Here is a 24,003-nt window from a genome sequence, read left to right on the forward strand (position 1 = left end):
TTGATAGCTTTTTGCCCGATGTCCCTTCATCTTCCATTTAGGAAAGAGGGGGACAAAGCTTACAGTGGACTCGTGGCCCTCAGCTTTGGGAATCCACCTGGGCAGACAGGGCCAGCGCCTCCTCTGCTGTTACACACTCGTAATGCTCTTAAAGCAGTCATGAAAAGAACCTGAAAACTCCACATGCTCAGAACCCTTGTGAGAAGCAGGAGTAAGCAGGCAGGGACAGATATCCGGGTAGGAGGGTGACATAGTGTCTCAAAGGTGAGGGGGTGCACACACCGTAGTTGCCTCTTCTCATTCACACCGCGTTTTCATTTCTTACATTTTGAAAAGACAGTTGTGCACAAAGGAAACAGCACCAAAGAGGGTCAAGTGTCTCCCTCTGATGGAGTCCCCGATTCCACCCAGAGGAGGCACCAGGGCGCCCCATCTTGGGGAACATGGTCGTGAGTGCAGGGATAGGTGTCGCCTCCACCCCCCATACCAGGGCTGTCCACCATACACGCCTTCCTCATTTCCCTCTGTAAAAGTCTGTCTGGGAAATGGCACTGTCAGGGCTCTCTAAATGAGTTTCCTCTTTACATGACACTTTTCAAATCATTTCATTTCATCAGAGCTCTCTGAATGTCCATCTCTTCCTGAGAGGAGTTAAGAGCAAATGGCTGTGATTTTCCGTATCCAAACAAACACACATACTAACCATTTCTTTGTAAATTAACAGTCTTTGAGAAGGAGTGAGTGGCGGGGCAGAGGGTCCTGCCCAGCTGTCAACCAGGGCCTGGGGGAGAGCAGGTTTCTCTTGGGCCACCCCAGCGTGGCGTCCTTCCACCTTCTGTCCTGGGCCTTGGCTCGTGCTGTCTGGGCACCTGGCTTTGGTTTTGCCTCTGCCCTGACACACGCGCCATGGGGGTCAGACGAAAGCCCCCGGCCCCATCCCGAGGCAAAGACTGCCTGTGGGGCCGCTCCGGGTGCTGCATTCTATCAAGGTAAGTCTGGCAGTCCCAAGGTTAATCGGGTTCAAGTGCATTTTTCAAACATATGTAAACTGTTAAGTGTAACAGCACAGAGTAGACTGTCGATGAGGAAACACCAGGTTTTCTGTGTTGCTTTCCTTCTCCTGGCTCTTACACACGTGAGAGCATCTATGCACTTAGCCAGCCCATTATTTTGATGGAGGAACCCAAGGAAAAGAAAGGATAGTTTTCTTCCCCTAGATATCAAGCCTGGTGTGCTTTGCAAACGACGAAGTGTGTGATCGTAGTCCCTGAAACAGCAGCTGACACCTAACCACCGTGGTAACCACGCCGCAGCTTGTCAAGTCAGGAATCCTCACCTCCCGGAAAGTGACCTCGCAATCATCCCCCTTCCATAGAAAGGGCATGCACACCTGCGGTGTGTACCGGCATGTCTTCAGCCAAGTGCGTGGGCTGGGATTCACACTGGCCTGTCTGACCGCAGACCCCAGCTCTGCCATGGCACCCCAGGGGACTGCCACCCTCCTCCCCCCGCCCCCACCCCCCGCCCCCGAAGACATACCAAGAAGGTGAGCTGAAGTGCAGAAGACTCATGGGAAGACACGGGAAGGCTTTGCAGAAAGGGAAGGGACTCGAGTGCGGGCCTGGGGTGCTGGGTAAGAGGAAGGTAGTATTGGTCTCAAGAATCCTCCCTCTTTTTTGTTAATGTGTAGAATGTAGATTTACTTATTTTCTACTTTGAAATCAGAAAAACAGCTTACTTTAGAAACTCCCAAATTACATTGCGTTTCTATCTTACTTCGAGACGTGGGGAAGGTGGGAGACTGGAGCAGATGCTCCTGGATTCTTATGAGGGTCTGCAATGTGGGCTTAACAGCAAGGGACAAGTGTTTGTCAGACTCAGAACATCTGCAGAAAAGCAACAGAATGGCTTATTGTTAGCAAATACCTTGTATCCTGCACACATACACACAATTGCTACTTTCTGTTATTGCTGTTTTTTTTTTTTTCTCTTTGGAATCCCTGGCTCTTTTGAGGCCCAGGATGAGCAGACTGGAGAGCTTTGCTGTGGCCCATGAGTGAGGCCCTGAAGCCTTGGGTTGACAGGTCGGCGGGTTTCAGACTCTGCCGCTCATCTGAAAAGGTGAGATGTGGGGGCCGGTGGATTCTAGGTCCCCGGAGGAAATAGAGGAAAGTGCGGTGCAGTCAGGATGCAGGAAACTCTGAGCAATCACTCCCCAATTGGGGTTGATTGGGTTAAGGCTTTCCAGAATGGTGTAAAACAGTTCTGAACTCCGTGAACTGCTGATGGAAGCCCGAGGAACTGAAAGAAATACAATAAACAGATTGCCTGTCATGTTGTTGGCTTTGTAGCAAATAGCTGTTTTCTCCTTGGGATTATGTGAACATTTGCTTTCCTTTGATTTTTGGTTGTTCTTTTCAATCTCTTTTGTTAGGGGAGATGCTTCAAACAGCTCCGGGGAAGCCCCCGCCTTTTGCCTTTGCAAGGTTTGTGTTTAGAGTTTGGCGCAGCCTGCACACGTCACCTGTTAGCTGTTAGGACTCTAATTCTGTAAGCCATGACTTCATCTCCCTCAAGGAAGATAGACGGAATGCTTCCCTCCAACAGATATGGTTCAGTTCAAGATGTTTGGGGTTGTGGGGGAGGGGAGGGAAGGAAGACTAAGCCTTTGGTCTCTGGGTGAACTTGGAAAGGAGACCTGTCAAAGGTATTCACGTTCAGACAGCTGGTCTGTAGCTGAAAGGCTGCCAAATAATGCCATTATTCACAGCTGTGGGAATTTTGTCAAACGGCCTTAAAGCAGTCATGCTCCGTGAGCCTGGGGAATGGTGGGCCCAGGGCTGTCTGTGCAGTGCTCGGATTAGAGAATAAGGTCTCCTTGCTGGGCCCGGCCACTAGAGATGATGTATCTGGGGGCTCACTACTTGCCTGATGTGGGAAGTAGTCAAGAGTGGGAACAGGAGATATTGGGGTGTCTTGCAAGTTAGGAGTGGGAACTAGCCAGGAGTGGGAACAGGAGATATTGGGGTGTCTTGCAAGTTAGATCTTAAAAGAGATCTTTAAAATGAAAACATAGCTCATAAGCTGGCCAGTGTTGCTCACCATTTAACTTGGCCCCATGCAATGCTTATCATGGGGAACCTTAGCGCACCTGCAGTCCTTTCAAGAGCTGAGCCCACGTGTTTGGGGTCCCACACCTGTCCATTTTTGGTCATTGGTAACAAAGCTGTTCCTTTTGCTGGCCAGGAAGTCCTGCCTTGAGCTGGTGGAGAACCTGGTGAGGGGTCTGTTTCTTCTCTTTGTAACTGCTCTTGCCCAATCTCCTCCTGTGGTTTCTTGCAGATTCCATTTGTTTTGGTTATAGCCCCCAGGGCCATGGCTCCTGAAAACTGCCTCCAAGGGAGGGTCCAAGCAGTGAGCTCTGGAAATCGTGAAAAGGACTTGCATCTGTAGGTGTGGTGCTTTCCCGATTCTTCTCTTTCCCAGAATCCTTTTCCCTTTAACCCAGGTGGTGAGGGGGGTAACAAAAAAAACATATATATATATATATATTTTTTTTTAATTTTTTTTTTTTAAGAGATGCATAAGTCCTTCCAAAATTCAAGATGAATCAGGTGCAGGAAACCTTCCCTTGTGGGAAGGCATGGGTTCCATGTAAGCTGAGGCACAGCTGAAGCCGGCTCTGGTTCCCCAGGGCCATGGCCGGAACGGTGTACAGCCCTGAGCCTGGTCTTCCATGATCCTGCTGTTGCTGTCACTCGCAAGGGTGAGGATCAGTTACAAGGAAGGGAAGTGAATGAGGAAGTTCCTTGGGGGGCCTGTGCCCTACTCCTGTTCCTCACCCTCTGCCCCTACAGAGTCGAGGGGATCTGTTCCAACCTGACGAGCAGCTGGCGTTGCCTGCCTCCCCTCTCCCCCAGCAGCAGGCAGCCCTCTCCTGGCCAGGAAAGCCCCTTGTGATGGCTGATGCCGAAATGGGCCCGAGGACGATAGGGTGGGCACTCATGAAGACTTGGCCAGCGCTCAGTTAGTGTTCTGGCTTCCTGCCTTTGTTCGCTGTCAGATGAGGCCTACATCTTTCAAGGCTGCTTAAACTGCCCCAGCTTTCTGCCGGCTGCCATGTTCCCGGGGGACGGATGGGAGTGGAACATGCTTCTCATCTCACCTCTGAGGTGCTTCGTCTCCACCTGTCCCTTGACAAATGAGTTGCTATGGTAACTACCCTCTGGAAAACATGCAGGAGTAAACAAGATCAAGCTCTTGTTCAACTAGCTGCAGCGTGAATCTGTGCCCTACTTAGTTGTCCCCACCTGACAACCCCTCCCCACAGGTGGAACTGAGGGCCCACCCTTGGGCAGTAGAGGGTGGGAGGGCCAGTTCTCTGGGCATGCGCAGATGGAAGGCACGCTGGGATTTGTGGGGAGAGAAGAGCCGTGAATTTTCTTGCTCCTTGGTGAGACAGAGGAATGAGACACCCGCCCCCCCAATACACATGCCAGCTCTTTAGCAAGGAGCTGCAGTGCTCTTCATCCCACTGGACGCACCTGCCCCTCAGGGTTACTCCCACATGGATCCAGGCTGAATGAACAGTAGGTGAGCGCACCCCTTGATATTTCCAAGTGGAGTCACTCTGCCCATGGAGGTTTCAGCCACAGAGTATGAGCCCTGGGGCTGGGTCAGTTCTGGGGGAAGAAAAGCTCTTGGAAGCGAGGGGGAGCTGCTGGAGAATTGATCTCCAGATCTCTGAGCTGTGGGAGCTACTTACAGGCCACTGCTGTGCTTTATATCCTTGTGTCACAGGCTGCCTGTGTCTCACCCAAAGGAGTGGCCCAAGGCGACTAAGAGTTATGGTGACCCCTCCCGACCTCCCCGGTCTCCGTGTCCATCATCACATCCTCACTTGCACACCCAGAAGTTAAAGGAGCAGTCCCTAAAATAAGTCCACAGGTCTCCCCATGGTGGCCACCGCCCCTTCTCTTGAGAAGAGCCTCTCAGTACCACTCCTGGCAGGAGGAAGAAATAAGCCATGTCCTCTTGCCTGAGAAGCCATAATTTCACAGGGGTGGGCTTAGGGCACCATGGTGGGTCTCTGCAGCGTAAAGCGTTCTTAGCACCTTCTGGGGGAAAGGTTGTAATCCACCAGACTCCTTCTGTACATTCTGGCCCTGCAGGTACTGTTTGCCCCATGTTTCCCTTTGGCCCCAGAAAGCAGGGCACGGTGAGGCGGTGCGGGGATAGTGGGGACCAGGAGGAGTGCCGGCTAAGGACTGCTCTGGTACCAGCTGTTCCTCTTTGAGCTTCTCGCTGCTTGGGCTCCCCCCAGAGACAGCTCTGGCTAGCTCTCCTTTCTTTATCCTAGAGTCTGTGCTCGCATCAGCTGAGGCTCCTACGGGAGCTTCCTCCCCAGCCACGGGCAGGACCAGAGTGTTGCAGGTGTGGTGCCGCCTCCAGGAGTGGAGGAGGAAGAAGCTCAAGCTTGGGCCCATTTCTGTATCATTGCACGTGGGGCTTAGGGTCCCTTGGGCCTCCCGGGCCCCCTTTCCTGCTTGGCTGAGATAGGTCCATTTCTGCTGGGCATTGGAGCCCACTGCCACCATCATGTACAGGGAAGCCTCAGCTAAATTTGAAGGTGGGCTCTCTCCCCTACCATCCGCCCTCAGGCTGTGGGGGGAACAGCCCCGTTGAGATTAATGCTTAAGGGTGGGAAATGTGCTGGTTCTCATCAGGTCCTCATGGGGCCTCATTGTAGTGATTCTCAAATGGGAAATTCAAGGTGAGATGCCTGGGAGCATCAAGTAGGTAGGGGTCTCATGGTGTCTCTGGGTGTGGGAGGACGTATCTTCAGTGACGCGATTACCGAGTTTCTGAGTTCATGCCTTGGGTTCCAGGTGGAAACTTGTTCAGGCTGTGGCTAGTTCTCCACCACTCCCAGGAGGAGAGTTTGTGTGAGGAGCCAGGCCTTTTTTCAGCATTTTATGCCCTAGTTACCGCCCTGGGTCCAGCAGCTAGCTCTCCTTCATGTGGACCATGGAATATCATAAAGTTTAAGCACAGGACCTGTTCTCCTCTTATTTTACAATGACTCTGAGTTCTGACTTTGCTGGAGATCTCTAGTATTGATAACATAACCCAGAATACTAGAAAATCTTCAGTACCCAGAGGGGGTCCGGCCTGAGCCAGGGTCATAGGCAGGGCTGTGGCCTGGGCAGAATTGCAGACATGGGGGAGGGGAGTGTAAGATACGTTCCAGGACAGTCTGGGTTTAGAAAATGAGGAAGGGATGATGTTGACATTGTCCAAGAGAACTGTGCTGTGGAGGAGAAAAAACTCTTTCCAAGGGCACTAGCGATTTTGGCCCATGTTAGGTGCAATGGAAGCACCATCATCCTGTCCGGCAAGGGTCTGTCCTGAAAGACAGGCACATGAACCCGAGCACCAACGAGGGTCCGGGCTTCTAGCTGTCTAGTATGTAAAATGTTTTACAGTGCTGGGGCGCCTGGGTGGCTCAGTCGGTTAAGCCTCTTCCTTTGGCTCAAGTCATGATCCCAGGGTCCTGGGATTGAGTTGGCTCCCTGCTCAGTAGGGAGTTTGCTTCTCCCTCTGCCCCACCCCTGCTTGTGTGTGTGCTCTCTCTCTCTCTCTCTTTTTCTCTCTCAAAAAAGTAAAATCTTAAAGTTCACAGTGTCAAGCATACACGATGCTGAAAGAGGAACACTCTGATTGCACACCTAGATTTAATAGCATTTAGTGCATCACCACATTTTCTCCATGGAGTTGGTTGTGATTATTTGAGAGTAAATTGCAGTTCTCTTCAGAGTGGTGACATTACAGTCACTCCCAATAAGATCAATAATCCTTTAGTATCTAATACCAGTCTGTGTTCAGATCTCAGTTTTGTCCAGAATGACTTGTATAGCTCTCTCTCATTCTGTCTCTCTCTCTCCTTTTTTTTTTTTTTTTTTTGGTAATCAGCATCCCATCAAGCACTGATAGGTTTGACACACTGCATTTGGTTGTGAGGCCTCTTTTGCTTCTTCTGCTGCATCCTACCTCTTTTGGTTTCTGTTCTTGGGATGTTGACTTCGTGGAGTCCCGTCCTACCCTTTTAGTTCTGAGTCTGAATGTGTAGGTGGTCAGTGTTGAACCCCGACAGGACCCAGTACTCAGAAAGCAGAGCTCCCTCTAGGGCCGCACTGCAGGGTGCCCGTTCTGGGGAACAGGGTCTCCTGTCCACTCCCCCACTTCTTACTGGGGTACCTTCAGCGGGTCCCTTCTCTCTCCACCCCCATGTTTTCATATCCTAAACAAAGGGGACGGAGTGGAGAGGTCTCCTGGTTCCACTGAGTACATCTGCAATTAGCCAACTCAGCTCTCGGTGTGGCAGGGCAGAGCGCCTGCAGCTTCATGCCTTGGGGTAGCTGTTTCCTGAGGCCGCTGGCCATGCCCAGGGCCATGAACATGGGGCCTGGGAGGATGCCTGAGGTCCCCTGACATTCTAATATGACCAGTGCCATCCCCCTCTACTCCCCACAGCTGAGATTCTGGAACTGGCGGGCAATGCTGCAAGAGACAACAAGAAGGGACGGGTCACACCCCGGCACATCCTGCTGGCTGTGGCCAACGACGAGGAGCTGAATCAGGTATGGGTGCTTCTCTCCCTCTCCTGCCAGACGCTTGGGCAGGCAGTCCCTCTGCCCGAGAAACACAGGTTGGTGTTTGGCGGGCTGCCAGAGGTGTGCTCTGCATTTTGGACTACTAGTAGCTTCTCTAAATTCTCCCCTCCCCCATGTGCCCCGTGCCAGTTTTTCCTTGAGGCTTTATTTGGGGACAGGAGGGAATGGATCAAGGTATTTGGCTCTCCCTGGAAGAAAGGTAGTGAAGTTCCACCGGAGTGAGGTTACTCTGAGGTTTCTCCCTTGTATAGTGAGCCTGGGTCCCATCAGCATCCTTGGAGATGCCCTGGAGGAAAGACCTTGACGGAGCAAAGCAAGAATGTGAATGGGGAGGGCAGACTTCTTGAAGGCCAGGGGCCTGGTGGACGGGCTAACCATCTGCTACTTTGATTTTCCTGCAAGCTGCTAAAAGGAGTCACCATAGCCAGCGGGGGAGTGTTACCAAACATCCACCCAGAGTTGCTAGCAAAGAAACGAGGATCCAAAGGGAAGTTGGAAGCCATCATCACACCACCCCCAGCCAAAAAGGCCAAGTCTCCATCCCAGAAGAAGCCCGTGTCTAAGAAAGCAGGAGGCAAGAAAGGGGCCCGGAAATCCAAGGTACACAATGGGGTGGGGCTGTGTGCTTTGGGTCAGGACAAGTGCATGCAGGTGAGGTCCAGAGTAGCTCCCTCCTGCTGAGGGCTTATCGGGGACAAAGGGAACCTGCATGGGACCTCTCGCAGAGAGGCTAGCCCAGCTCCAGCAGCCAGAATCAGAGCAAAACCCCACATTCCTATAGGCAAGGGGGATGTGGGGAAGAGGCGGGGGCAGATAGCCCCAGGCTGCAAGGACCCCATTCCTGGCCTGCAAGGGAGAGGCTCACACCTCTGCAGAAGGAACTGGATATGTGAGAGCTTTCCTGTGCTGAGGCAGCTGCCATTGAGTCCTACCTTAAGGCACTGGCTGCCTCCTTGCCCCCGATGCTCTCAGAACTCTCACTGTGTTGCCATGGCTGCATGTCCTCCTCTGAACATCTTTGAGGGAGGATGGTTCAGACAGTTCGCTCTTCAGAATGGTTGCCTTGTTAAGGAAGAAAACAGATGCGTTATTCAGATGCTCCTGCCAGACCCAGCTTGGCCCGAGATGAGGTCCCAGGTGCTGATGTTTTTGTGGCAAGTGAAGCGTTCTTAGGGTGGGACCTAACATCTTCATGGGGGTCGGGGGACAGACCAGCTAATCCCCAGCCCCAATCCTCACAGTGGAGGAGCCACCGCCCACCCTCAGGAGGTCTGGGCCTGTGGGATTTTGCACTTTCCTTGTCTCAGCATCAGCAGGAGGCCCCAAAGCACCTGAAACACATGTTCTGTGTTTCTTCCTCCCTGGTCCCGGCCTCTGGGCTTCTTGTCACAGCTTCCGGGGCCAACCAGCTAGTGACTGGGCAGTCAGAGCGCCTCTTTAACAAAATGGAATCTTAAGCTGTCCTGCTCTGCCCTGGGGCACCCCCTCAGGTGTGAGCCTTCTGGTCTCCAGCCAGAGTAGGAGGAAATTTCCTCTGGCAGAAGGTGACCTGCCTGTTTTGTGAAACCCTCAGTAGTAGTTCCTTGGAGAAGCCTTGTGGGTCAGATGCCATGTTGGCACATTCTTCCCACCAGAACCCAAAGCCTTTGGCCTGATGAGATGGGGAGGACACCCACCAGGCCAGGCTGCAGGAGCACTGCCCCTGCACCCCTCTCCTGTCCACCCTCCCAGCACGTACCCTGCTTCGAGTGGGTCCACAGAGCAGGCCTCTGGCCCCCAACTTCTGTCTACATTGTTGCCCATCCTTTGGTAGTTGAGGTGGACGTGGCTGTACTTTTTGTCCATGCTGGTGGGTATGAACAAATGCTTCCCCCAAAACAAAAAAATCTGAATTCGTCTTGTCCGCAGGCCACTGCCCTGACCCATCCCACATAGCTGAGAATCAGGGCCAGCTCTCTGAGAGGGAAACCCGTCAGTGAAGAGCGTCCTGGAAGCTTTTCCAGGCACTTATGCTCCACTCAGCTCCCAAGTCCTAGGGGAGGCTCCTGGCCAGGCGGGGATGTCGCAGAATGTTCCATTACTTGTTCTTGCTGAGTATAGAATTAGCAGTTCGAACTGTTTCTGTCTCCCGTTTGAACATTCACATTTGCGGGGAGGAACAGGAGGACAGGGAAGGCAGGGGCAAAGCGCCTGTGCACGCCTTTCTAAATGTTAAAATAGATGATGAAGATGCCAAGACAATCATCTCTGGATCACGGGCCCCGGGGAGCTGGTGGTTGGCTTAGCATTCCTCCAGCTGTGACCCATGTGTGGCCCTCGTTTGTGTGGACGCACTGCTCGTTGACTTCAGAGCAGCCCCTCTAACTGTGTGCCCTGGGCAAACCTGGGCATCCCTAGGCTGAACCCTGCTCCTGTCACCCCAGTCTTCCCCTAGTAGTTACTGCCTGACGGCTTTCTGGCCTTCCCACTTTACCAAACACTAGGAAGGCTGTTTCTTTCTTTTTGGACTGGAAATGAAGGGGGTGTGTGTGTGTGTGTGTGTGTGCGTGCGCGCGCGTGTGTCTTTAGCTCTAGTAGCTATATTTGGAACTCACTGTTTCTAATAACCATATGCCAATAATCACTCAAACACTCAGCTTTCCCCTTGATTACAAAAGCAGGAAGTCTGTTATGGTGGTCTGTTTTTCTTCCACACAATAAAACACATTGTCTGCTTACTGTACCAGTATTTGGCTAACATTAAACCCTGGGGGAAGCCGAAATTGGAACCGTGAACAGCTAATTTTCAAAACATTTGTTTAATGTAAATTGTGGTGTCAGCTCCCAGAAACAGCAGAAAACCTGCATCCCTAGGTTTAAGTGGAATGTTCTGAAAATAACCTTTCCAGAGGCATGCAGAGAAAGCCTTAGTAACATGCTAAAGCACTTGGAGGAAAAGGGAGTTGGTATTTTTCAAGTGTCAACACTTGAATTCCAAATCATAATTTTCCCCCCAATTCGATGTAATTGGGAGGTTTTGAAAGTCTCCAGTTGTGACAGCTGAGTCAGCTATCATGGATCCAGTGAGAGGAGGCCACGAAACCCACTGGGACTGGGAGTCCGGGGCCCTGATGGTGCCATGGGGCTCTTCCTGCCTGCCTGGGTGGCCTCAGGCAAGTCTGTGCCTCAGTTTACCCCCTCCCATAAGATGATGTCATCCATTCCAACCTCATTTCCATGCCTGAATATGTTCACCGTGTTTCTGACTAGGTAGCATGAGTAAGGGTGGGGATGGTTCAAAGGAGGATGCTGTAAGAGCTCTCACCATAGGCCCCCGCCACGTTGCCTCCCCAGAGCAGTCTCTGTAATGTTGATGTTCCTTTCAGAAAGTCTGTGCATGGAAAAACGTAGAGATCTGTAAAGTTCTCCTCATAGTCCCTGCCTTTAAATATAAATACACATAAAATATGTTACCCCCCATTTTGGCAGGGTGGCACAGTGGTGAGGGGTGCCGGCTTGCTGGGCTTTGTGTTCTAATTCAGCCATTTTCTGGCCGCATGACCTTAGGAAGTGACTGAGTTTCTCTGGTGTCACAGTCTCCTCATCAGTGGAATGGAGCTCGAACATGGGGCTTGGGAGCCTGAGGAGAGAACACCGTGGTGTCCTTACAGTGGTGCCTGGCGCACAGCTTTGCCACTGCTCTTACTCCCTTGCTCTTCCGCGGCATTCGGTAGAGAGCTGGCTCTGGAATATTCCATGGTGTGTTTCTAGTGCCCTAGACAGGATGCACCACCATCCTCACAGGTCTCTGTGAATGGACTTGCCGTTGTTCTGAGCATTCCAACCGGATCGTATGTAGGTGTCTGTGCTCACAGGTCTGCAGGACAAAGTCCCCAACGGGAACATGCTGAGGCAGACAGATTTCTGGTGACTGTTGCTCACCTAGAGAGCATCTGAGCCCATTCAGAAATTTCAGATTCTGCCGCCTCCTCTTAATAGCAAACACCAAAGTTGTTGAAAGAAGATGCCTCCGTTCGATCGACAGTTATTGCCCCTGCACATGCTCCTCGTTCCTCTTACTCCTGAGGGTACGGCAGTGAACACAGGCCCTTGCTGAGCTTTGGTCTAGTGAGGGGGTCAGAGTTCCTTACAGAGGTGTGGAGAGGAGAGTGCTGTGACAGAAACACTGCAGGGACGCCAGAGGTGGCGTTACCCTCAGAGGCCGTCGGGTGAGGCTTCTCTGGTCAGGTGGCACTGGAAGAGAGGCCTGTGAGAGGAGGGTATTGGAGGTTCAAGTGACTGACGGGAGACTGCTTGTGGCAGAGGACCAGCCAGCCTGCCTGCCTCCTCCCAGACAGTACCCGACAGGATTTGGATATGAGGTTCCTGACGTTTCCATAACACGCACACCTCTGGCAGCTGGAGGGTCTAGGAACCCTTCTTAAGATTAGGTTTTCCAATGCATAAAATCCTGAAGATTCGAAGGAAGCCATTTAGGCTTCAGTCTTCCAGGTTAAGACCCCTTGTCAGAAAGATCACTGAGAGCCATAGGATAATCTCCAAGAAGACTGTTTTTGCCAAAAATCTGGATTAAAAAATTCTCTCACCCGATTTCTTTGTTTCCTTTTTTTTTTTTTTTAAGTTTTTATTTTAATCCCAGTTGGTTAACATATGGCATTGTCGCAGTCTCAGGTGTACAATATAGTGATTCAGTCTCACCTAGGACTTTTCAAACAAACTCGCAAAACCCCCCAACTGAACTCCACCCCCATGTGGAAATCACCCCCTGAATTGTGAAGATAGGCTTGCTCCTCACTGCCTGGCAAGAAACCCATGATGAGTTTAGTAGGACACCCGTTTCTTTTTTGAGAAATGAATATTTAAACTGAAAATTGAATGATGAATGTTTGGGAAGGGGATGCCAAAGAAAGACATTGGTTCTTGTGAGAAGCTGCCATCCTTGCAAAATCTTACTGGCCTTTTAATGAGATTCCTAGCAGGTCAGACATCCGGGTACAAGAGCTTGGGCAGAGGTCATCTCAGGTTGATGATTTCAGATAAGGCTCTTTGCACACTCAGCCCTGCGTGTTCTTAAATAGGTCTCCCCCTGACTCTGATTGAATAGGTGTGTGCTGATCAGAATGAAGCTAGGTGCAGGGATGATATATGGGAGCTTGTGGATTTGTTCAACAGTATGAAATTCCCCAAAGTCAATCCTTTTGGAGACTGACAAAGAGTATTGCTTGTTAGCTTTTCCCCCTCCTACCAGGATCTGAAAAAAAAACTACCACCTGCTGTCACCATTTCATAAAATGGTATTTGAATCTGAAAGGCTGGGCAGGGAAGTAATCCCTGACTACAGGCTTTATGTAAAGCTTAGGGGAACAGTTACTGTGATTTGAATGTAGTGACTTCTCAGGAGGCATCTGAGTACACCTCAGCTACCCTGTCCTGGGCTGGGATCCTTGCATGCAAGAGACTCAGCTTGTGTGCCAAGTAGTCAGACTGGAGAGAACTGGGAAGGAATGGCTTGTCTTATACAGACAGGTTTTGGCACCTTTCTCTCAAGGCCACTGGTTTATCAGATCTCCCAGCTTAGACTCCGTTTTCCCACAAGGAATCGAAGGGAGAGGAAGTTAAGCAGCATGCTCTAGTAGTCAGTAGTAGAACCAAAAATCACATGCAGAATTTCAGAGCCCAGACTTCAGGCCCCTCATGTGTCCTGTGACCACAGACCCTTTACTTACCTTGGCAGAGCCCCCCTGTTCTGTAGGTGGAGGGCCGACAGCTCTCTGCTGGAGGCAAGTGGGGCCAACAGCTTACAAACATTTTTGTTATAAATAACACATCCTGGACTCTCACTGAATAGATTTGTGCATTCCTGATACATACTCTGCTTAAAATTTCCACCTCCTCTCCTCTCTAGCACTGTTTCCCAGTTTTATCCAGATATCTTTGACATACAGCACTACATATATTTAAGGTGTACGGCACAAGGACTTAGATCAGTTGTGAAGTGGTTACCACAGTAAATTCAGATCATTCATTATCTCATGTGACTAGGAAAAAAAAGTTCATTTCTCTTCATGATGAGAACTCTTAGGATTTACTCTTAATAACTTTCAAATATACCATGCAGCATCATTAACTGTAGCTGGGAGCTGTGAATTACATCCCCTCTACTTCCTTATCTCATAACTGGAAGCTTGTATCTATTTTCGTAGTATTTTTTAAAAGTATAGTTGACCTACAATGTTAGTTTCAGGGCATACAACATAGCAGTTTGTTTTTTCTGTATATTTCACGGCACTCAGTGCCAATGTAGCTACCATCTGTCACCCTGCAACCTTACTATAATATCGTGGATTTTATTCCCTGTGCTAAACCTTTATCCTTGTGCCTCACTCTATAACTAGAAGCCTAAACCTTCTACACCTCTTCACCCATTTTGCCCACCATGCTGCCCACCTCTCCTCTGGCAGCCTGATGTTCTCTGTATTTATGATTCAGTTTCTGCTTTTTGTTTTCTTCATCTCTTCTGAGTTTTAGATTGCACGTGTAAGTGAAATCATACGGTATTTATCTTCTCTGACTTATTGCACTTAGCGTAATATCCTCTAAGTCCATCCATGTTGCATATGATAAGATCTCATCCTTCTTTATGACTGAGTAATATTCCATCATGTGTGCATGTGTATAATATATGCATATGCCACTTCTGTGTGTGTTCATCTCTTGATGGACACTTGGGTTGCTTCTCTGTCTTGGGTATTATAAATAATACTGAAATAAACATAGAGGTGCATACATCTTTCCAAATTAGCGGTTTCCTTTTCTTTGGGTACATAACGAGTGGTGGAATTACTGGATCATATGGTAACTGTATTTTTTATTAGCATATATGTATTATTTGCTTCAGGGGCACAGGTATCTGAATCATCAGTCTTACACAGTTCCCAGTACTCACCAAGCACATACCCTCCCCAGTGTCCCATCACCCAACCACTCTATCCCTCCCACCCACCCTGCCCTCCAGCAACTCTATTTGTTTCCTGAGATTAAGAGTCTCTTATGATTTGTCTCCCTCCCCGGTCCCATCTTGTTTCATTATTTTCCCTCCCTACCCCGCCATGACCCCCTGCCCTGCCTCTCAAATTCCTCATATCAGAGAGATCATATGATAATTGGCTTTCTCTGATTGATTTATTTCGCTTGGCATACCTTCTAGTTCCATCCATGTTGTTGCAAATGGCAAGCTTTCTTTTTTGATAGCTGCATAGTATTCCATGTGTGTGTGTGTGTGTGTGTGTGTGTGTGTGTGTGTGTGTGTGTGTATCACATCTTCTTTATCCATTCATCTGTTGATGGACATGGAGTTTCTTTCCATAGTTTGGCTGTTGTGGACATTGCTGTTATAAGTATTCGGGTGCATGTGTCCCTTCGGATCACTACATTTTTTTTTTTTTAAAGATTTTATGACAGAGTGGCAGGCAGAGGTGGAGAGAGAAGCTCGCTCCCTGCCGAGCAAGGAGCCTGACACAGGACTCAATCCCAGGACCCTGGGATCATGACCCAAGCTGAAGGCAGGGTCTTAACTGACTGAGCCACCCAGGTGTCCCACTACATTTGTATCTTTAGGGTAAATACCCAGTAGTGCAATTGCTGGGTTGTAGGGTAGCTCTGTTTTCAACTTTTTGAGGAACCTCCATACTGTTTTCCAGAGTGTATGCATCAGCTTGCATTCCCACCAACAGTGAAGGAGGGTTCCCCTTTCTCCACATCCTTGCCAACATCTGCCATTTCCTGATTTACTTTAACCATTCTGATTGGTGTGAGGTGGTATCTCACTGTGATTTTGATTTGTATTTCCATGATGCCGAGTGATGTTGAGCACTTTTTCTTGTGTGTGTTTGCCATGTCTTCTTTGCAGAAATGTCTCTTCATGTCTTCTGCCCATTTCTTGATTGGATTATTTTTTGGGTATTGAGCTTGATAAGTTCTTAATAGATTTTGGATACTAGCCCTTTATCTGATATGTCGTTTGTGAATATCTTCGCCCATTCTGTCAGTTGTCTTTTGGTTTTGTTGACTGTTTCCTTTGCTGTGCAAAAGCTTTTGATCTTGATGAAGTCTCAATAGTTCATTTTTGCCCTTGCATCCCTTTGGTGATGTTTCTGGGAAGAAGTTACTGCAGCTGAGGTTGAAGAGGTTGCTGTTCTTCTCAAGGATTTTGATGGATTCCTGTCTCACATTGAGGTCTTTCATCCATTTTGAGTCTATTTTTGTGTGTGATGTAAGGAAGTGGTTCAGTTTCATTCTTCTGCATGTGGCTGTCCAACTTTCTCAGTGTCAGTTGTTGAAGAGACTGTCTTTTTTTCCATTGGACATTCTTTCCTGCTTTGTCAAAGATCGGTTGACCATAGAGTTGAGAGTCTATTTCTGGGCTCTCTATTCTGTTCCATTGATCTATGTGTGAGTTTTTGATTACAGCTTTGCAATAGAGGTTGAAGTCTGGAATTGTGATGCCACCAACTGTAGCTTTCTTTTTCAACATTCCTCTGGCTATTCGGGTTCTTCTCTGGTTCCATATAAATTTTAGGATTATTTGTTATATTGCTCTGAAAAAAATTGATGGTATTTTGATAGGGATTGCATTAAATGTGTAGATTGCTTTGGGTAGCATAGACATTTTCACAATATTTGTTCTTCCAATCCTTGAGCATGGAACATTTTTCCATTTCTTTGTGTCTTCCTCAATTTCTTTTGTGAGTATTTTATAGTTTCTGAGTACAGATTTTTTTGCCTCTTTGGTTAGGTTTATTTCTAGGTACCTTATGGTTTTGGGTGCAATTGTAAATGGGATCAGCTCCTTAATTTCTCTTTCTTCTGTCTTCGTGTTGGTGTTTGGAAATGCAACTGATTTCTGAGCATTGATTTTATATCCTGACACTTAACTGAATTCTTGTGTGAGTTCTAGCATTTTTGGAATGGAGTCTTTTGGGTTTTCCACATAAACTATCATATCATCTGCAGAGAGGGAGGGTTTGACTTCTTCTTTGCCTATTCGGATGCCTTTTATTTCTTTTTGTTGTCTGATTGCTGAGGCTAGAACTTCTAGTACTACGTTGAATAGCAGTGGTGTTAGTGGATAGCCCTAACTGTGTTCCTGACCTTAGGGGAAAAGCTCTCAGTTTTTCCCCGTTGAGACTGATCTTTGCTGTGGGTTTTTCATAGAGGTTTGTACCCTCTATCCCTGCACTTTGAAGAGTTTTGATCAAGAAAGGATGCTTACTTTGTCAAATTCTTTTTCATCACTCTTTGAGAGTATTGTATGGTTCTTGTTCTTTCTTTTATTAATGTATTGCATCACATTGATTGATTTGTGGATGTTGAAACATCCTTGTAGCCCAGGAATAAATCCCATTTGATTGTGGTGAATAATCCTTTTAATGTACCGTTGGATCCTATTGGCTAGTTTTTTGGTGAGAATCCTTGCATCCATGTTCATCAAGGATATTGGTCTGTACTTCTCCTTTTTGAGGGGTCTTTGTCTGGTTTTGGGATCAAGGTAATGCTGGCCTCCTAAAGTGAGTTTGGAAGTTTTCCTCCCATTTCTATTTTTTGGAACAGTTTTAGAAGAATAGGTATTAATTCTTCTTTAAATGTTTGGTAGAATTCCCCTGGGAAGCCGTCTGGCCCTGGGTTCTTGTTGGGAGATTTTTGATGACTGCTTCAATCTCCTTACTGGTTATGGGTCTGTTCAGGTTTTCTGTTTCTTCCTGGTTCAGTTTTGGTCGTTTTTATGTCTCTAGGAATGCATCCATTTCTTCCAGATTGTCAAATTTGCTGATATGTTGTTGCTCATAATATGTTCTAATAATTGTATTTATTTGGTGTTGGTTGTGATTTCTCCTCTTTCATTCATGATTTTAATAATTTGGGTCCTTTCTCTTTTCTTTTTGGTAAGTCTGGCCAGGGGTTTATCCAGCTTATTAATTCTTTCCAAGAACCAGCTCATAGTTTCATTGATCTGTTCTACTGTTCTTTTGGTTTCTATTTCATTGATTTCTGCTCTGATGTTTATGATTTCTCTTCTCCTGCTGGGTTTAGGCTTTGTTTGCTGTTCTTCCTCTAACCCCTTTAGGTATAGGGTTAGGTTGTGTACTTGAGACCTTTCTTGTTTCTTGAGAAAGTCTTGTGTAGCTATATACTTTTCTTTCAGGGCCGCCTTTGCTGTGTCCTAAAGATTTGAACAATTGTGTTTTCATTTTCATTTGTTTCTATGAATTTTTTTCAATTCTTCTTTAATTTCCTGGTAGGCCCATTCTTTCTTGAGTAGGATGCTCTTTAGCCTCCATGTATTTTTCTTTCCATCTTTCCTTTTGTGGTTGAGTTCTAGTTTCAAAGCATTGTAATCTGAAAATATGCAGGGAATGATCCCACTCTTTGGGTACTGGTTGAGACCTGATTTGTGACCCAGGATGTGATCTCTTTTGGAGAATGTTGAATGTGCACTGGAGAAGAATGTGTATTCTATTGCTTTGGGATGGAATGTTCTGAATATATCTGTGATGTCCTTCTTTTCCAGTGTGTCATTTAAAGCCTTTATTTCCTTGTTGATCTTTTGCTTAGCTGATCTGTCCATTTCAGTGAGGGTGTGTTAAAGTTTTAAGTTTTATTGTCGATGTGTTTCTTTGATTTTGTTTATTTATATAATTGACTGCTCCCATGCTAGGGGCATAGATATTTATAATTGTTATATCTTCTTGTTGGACAGATCCTTTAAGTATGATATAGTGGCCTTCCTCATCTCTTATTATAGTCTTTAGCTTAAAATCTAATGTAACTGATATAAGGATTGCCACCCCAGCTTTCTTTTGATGTCCATTAGCATGGTAAATTTTTTTCTACTCCCTCACTTTAAATCTGGAGATGTCTTTGGGTCTAAAATGAGTTTCTTATAGACAGCATATTGTTGGGTCTTGTGTTTTTAATCCATTCTGATACGCTGTGTCTTTTGATTGGGGCATTTAGCCCACTTACATTCAGGGTAACTATTGAAAGGTATGAATTTAGTGCCATTGTATTGCCTATAAAGTGACTGTTACTGTATATTGTCTCTGTTCCTTTCTGACCTGTTACTTTTAGGCTTTCTCTTTGCTTAGATGACCCCCTTTCAATATTTCCTGTAGGGATGGTTTGGTGTTTGCAAATTCTTTTAATTTTTGTTTGTTCTGGAAGCTTTTTATCTCTCCTTCCATTTTCAATGAAAGCCTAGCTGGGTGTAGTATTCTTGACTGCATATTTTTCTTGTTTAGTGCTCTGAATATATCATGCCAGTCCTTTCTGGCCTGCCAGGTCTCTGTGGATAAGTCTGCTGCCAATCTAGTATTTCTACCATTGTATGTTATAGACCTCTTGTCCCAAGCAGCTTTCAGAATTTTCTCTTTTTCCCTAAGATTGTAAGTGTTATTATTAGATGATGAAGTGTGGACCTATTTTTATTGATTTTGAGGGGGAGTTCTCTCTGCCTACTGGATTTTGATGCTTGTTTGCCATATTAGGGAAATTCTCTGTTATAATTTGCTGCAATATACCTTCTGTCCTTCTCTCTTCTGACCATTTTTTAATCAAGAAATTTTTCCTTTTGCTATTGAGTTGTATGAGTTCTTTATATATTTTAGATATTAACCCCTTATCAGATATAGGTCATCTTTGCCTTATGATCGGATTGTGTCCTGGTAAACCCACTGTAAGTTGAAAATATTATTAAGTTGAAAACAACATTTAATACACCTAACCTACCAAACATCATAGCTTAGCCTACTGTAAATGTGCTGAGAACACTAATTTGCTTACTGTTGGACAAAATCATCACACACAAAGCCATTTCACCTATTTTGTAAGAAAGTTTGGAATATTTCAAGTAATTTATTGAATACTTTACTGAAAGTGAAAAACAGAATGATTCTGAGGGTACAGAATGGTTTTATAAGTATATTAATCATTCATCCTCATGGTTGTGTGGCTGATTGGGTGCTGTGACTAGCTCTTGCTGCCTAGCATCACTAGAGAGTATAGTACCACACTTTGCTATCCTAGGGGAAAAAGTCAAAATTTAAACTCAAAGTATGGATTCTGCTGACGTGTGTATAGCTTTTGCACCATTGGAAAGCTGAAAAATTCAAAGTCAAATCATTGGATGTCAGGGACTGTCTGTATATGATTTGCAAGTTTCTCTAAAGGTTGACTTTTCATTTTGTTGATGGTTCCTTTGCTCTGCAGAATTTTTTTCAGTTTGGTGTAGTCCCACTGTTTATTTTGCTTTTGTTGCCTTTTTGTGATACCATATCCAAAAAATCATTACCGAGACCAATAACAAGGTCCATCTGTTTCCTAGGAGTTTCTGGGTTCAGGACTTACATTCATATGTGTAATCCATTTTAAGTTAATTTTTGTATAAGATGTAAAATGTTGGTACAGCTTTATTCATTTGCATATGGCTGTCCCATTTTCCCATTTAATTGAAGAGACTGTTCTTTCCCCATTGTATATTCTTAGCTCTTTTGTCAGGAATTGATAATATATATATGGGTTCATTTCTGGGCTCTCTGTTCTGTTCCATTGGTCTATGTGTCTGTTTTCGTGTTGATACCATACTGTTTGGATTATTATATCTTTGTAATATAATTTGAAATCAGGGAGCATGATGCTTTCTCCTTCATTTTTTGCCAGGATTGCTTTGGCTTTCAGAGTCTCTTGTGATGTCATATAAATCTTAGGAGTGTTCTATTTCCTTGAGAAATGCCATTGGAATTTTAATAGAGATTATATTGAATCTTTAGAGTGCTTTGGTTGGTCTGGACATTTTTACAATTTTAATCTTTCCAATCCATGAGCAAAGGAGCTCTCTCCATTTATTTGTGTCTTCTTAAGTTTCTTTCATTAATGTATTATAGTTTTCAGTGTACAATATATAGTTTTCAATGTGTGGTTTTTTGCCTTTTTGGTTAAATTCCTAAGCATTTTATTTCTTTGATGCCATTGTAGATGGGATTTTCTTAATTTCTCCCTTACAACTTGTTATTAGCATATACAAAGGCAACAGATTTCTATATACTAATCTGATATCCAGCAACTTTATTGAATTCAGTTATTCTAACAGGTTTTTGGAGGAGTCTAGGGTTTTGTTTATATAATATCATGCTGTTTGCAAATAGTGACAGCTTTACTTCCCTTCTGATTTTGATGCCTTTTATTTCTTTTTGTTACCTAATTGCTCTGGCTAGGACTTCTAATACTATTGAATAAAAGTGTCAAGAATGGGTATTGTTGTGTTGTTCATGATCTTAGAGGAAACACTTTGAACTTTTTACTAATGAGTATAATGTTAGCTTTTGGGTTGACATTTATGGCCTTTATTATGTTTAGTTATGTGCCTTCTATACCCAGTTTTTGAGAGCTTTTTATCATAAATGGATGTTGAATTTTGTCATATGCTTTTTCTGCATTTGTTGGAGTGATCATATGCTTTTTATCTTTCATCTGTTGATATAGTATATCACTCTGATGGTTATTAAACTACCCTTACATCCCCAGAATAAATCCCACCTGATCATGGTATATGATCCTTTTAATGTATTGTTGAATTCAGTTTGTGAGGTTGATTTATAACAACCTATTCAGTTTGTTTCAAGTTGATAGTGCAAGTTTGAACACATTCTAAAACTCTGCATTTTTACCCTCCCCTCATGTTATTGGTGTCGCACTTTGTCTTTTAATCTCATGTGTCCATTAATTAATTATTTACTAATTTTTATTCCACCTTTGTCTTTTAACCGTCATATTAGCTTTATAAGGGATTAAGTCACTACCTTTAGTATACACTTACCTTTACTAGTGAGAATTATACTTTCATATGTTTTCCTATTACTAAATAGCACTCCTTTTTAGCATAAACAAGTCCCTTTAACATTTCTGGTATGGCCAGTTTAGAAGCCTTTGGCTTTTTGTGTGTCTGGAAAAATGTTTCTCTCTCAATTTCAAAGAACACTGTTGCCAAGTAGAATATTCTTGGTTGGACGTTTTTTTACTTTCAGTACTTCGAATATATTGTGCCACTCTCTTATGGCCTGCAAATTTCTGCTGAAAAATCTGCTGATAGTCTAATGGGAGTTCCCTTGTACTTAACAAGTTGTTTTTCTCTTGCTGCTTTTAAGATTCTCTCCTTTTCTTTAATTTTTGACATTTTAATTATAATGTGTCTTGCCATGGCTTTCTTTAGGTTCATCTTTTTTGGATCTCTGTGGGTTTCCTGTCAGGATTTACTGATTTTTTTATGGCTGAATGTTTCCACAGTTCTTTATCCATTCATCTGACTGTGGAAACATAGATTGTTTGTGTTGGCTGTCATAAATAAGGCTGCTGGGATTCTGAGGTGCAGTTACCTCTTTGACATAGTGCTTTTTGTTTCCTTTGATTATATTCCTAGAAGTGGAACTGCTGGATCATTTGGATTCTATTTTTTTTAAATGTTTGAGGAAGCTTCATACTGTTTTTCATAGTGGTTGTACCAGTTTACGGTGTGGGCATCAGCTTTAATGGAGGAGGCCATGAGCAAATGAGCCATTGCTGAAAATCTCCAGTATTAAACAACACAGGCTAAGCCTTATAGCTTGGATTCATAGGCAGCTGCTGACTTGTACCAGGGGCACAGGGAAGCTGTCACAGCCCCCTCCTCCCAATACAACCAGCTCCATTTGTTGAATCCTTGAAATTCTGTTAGTTAAGGCTATTCTACCTTTAAAAAAAAGTCAAAGTGTTTTTGGCATAAGCACTAAATCCTTATCTACTTAAAAACTGCATCCCATTCCCAAGCATTTATTGAGCACCTCCTGTATGCATGGTATTCACTGGGTAGAGTAGTGATTCTCAAACTTTTTTGCTTGTCTACCTCTTATAAGAATTTTGAAAATCTTTGTATCTCACACATTTAGAATTTGTATAAAAATTGTTTCATCACTCATTTAAATGTATCCAAGGAAATCAAAACCCTGCATTGATTTGGAATACTGTCATCATTATTTTAAAAATGTAGATAAGCTCTTTTTTAACAAGTAGAAAATTTACATCATTTTTCTCCCTGACCCTGTATGTCCCTTTCACTTGTCCCACAAAATTTTATCCTAATGCCACACATTTAATGCTGGTGTTGATATTATAATGATCTTCCCAACAAAAATAATGTATATAAATTTAAATGTTCTTGGAAAAAATTTCTTGTGATCTTTATAAAGGGACTAAATGTTATGGATTTTACATGATTGGACAGTTATCACACTTATTAATATATAGTTGATCAAACCAATAAATATTTTACAAATTTAATAACTATTAAGGAGAAAGTGTTCTTGGAACTGTATCTATGGATACTGTATTTTGGGAACTGTATCCCATCTATGGGATAGATGGAGATCGAGATAGCATTTTTACAATTAACTCAAGTTTTTAAGATAGTGACTTACTGTTAAAATGAGGCAGTGTTTAGCATCCCATATTTGTAAATTTATAGGCATAAGTACTGGGAACATCTTGTTCACCAAAAGTAAGTGGAAATGGAAAGGATTCTGTTAAAGCAACATCACTCAGTCCTCTGAGCTCTTAAGTGCCAACAGTCACCTAGTAATCTGTCACCAATTCATTTTAATGCATGTTTTATTTTACAGTTGTTTTAGATTGACAGAAAAGTTACAGAGACAGTACAGACAGTACAGAGAGTTCCTCAATACCCCTTACCACGTTCCCCATCATAACATCTTCCATCGCCCCGGTACACTGGTCACAACTAAGAAATTGGCCGTGGTCCATTACTGTGAGGTCCATCGGCCTTTTCTTTAATGGTCTCTCAGCTGTTCAGTTTGGTATTTCTCCCATTTTGGTGAAAGTACAGAATTAGAAACATCTGAGTAGCGAAAGCATTTGTCATCCAGCCTTTCCCTTTCTTGTTTCCTGGAAAGTGTATCAACAAAGGCTTACTAAGACTTACAACGTCCCTGTAGGTTATACCTTGCACTCTTGGGTTCCCTTTTACTGGTCAGATCTGGTATGCTGAAAGAATTAGGACAACCAGAATGCTATCATTTTAACCTAGCTTTGTTAATGCCCTGTTTCTTGATAAGATGTCTTTTGTCTCAGCATTTATATCCAAACCTTGGAGCTTTAGATTTAGCTCACTGAATTCACAGAACACGTTCCAGCTTGGCTGTAGACCTTAAATGTTAAAGCAGCCCTTCTTGTTAAAGCAGACCATAAAACTAGACTATTTTTTCAGTGTAAGCAAAAATGTTAATGT

The 24,003-nt window shown here is 44.9% G+C and overlaps 1 protein-coding gene across 6 annotated transcripts in view; it reads left to right on the forward strand.

The window, feature by feature from the left end:
* MACROH2A1 (macroH2A.1 histone) overlaps positions 1-24,003 on the forward strand; it is a 74,555-nt gene that overhangs the window by 23,518 nt on the left and 27,034 nt on the right. For all 6 annotated transcript variants that reach the window (XM_082725749.1, XM_082725751.1, XM_082725754.1 and 3 more), the window contains exons 3-4: positions 7,534-7,640; positions 8,076-8,273. In XM_082725749.1, the coding sequence (XP_082581875.1) occupies positions 7,534-7,640; positions 8,076-8,273 (305 nt within the window). The remainder of the gene's footprint in view (positions 1-7,533; positions 7,641-8,075; positions 8,274-24,003) is intronic.

Source organism: Mustela nivalis (assembly GCF_964662115.1).
Source record: "Mustela nivalis genome assembly, chromosome: 3".
Lineage (NCBI taxonomy): Eukaryota > Metazoa > Chordata > Mammalia > Carnivora > Mustelidae > Mustela > Mustela nivalis.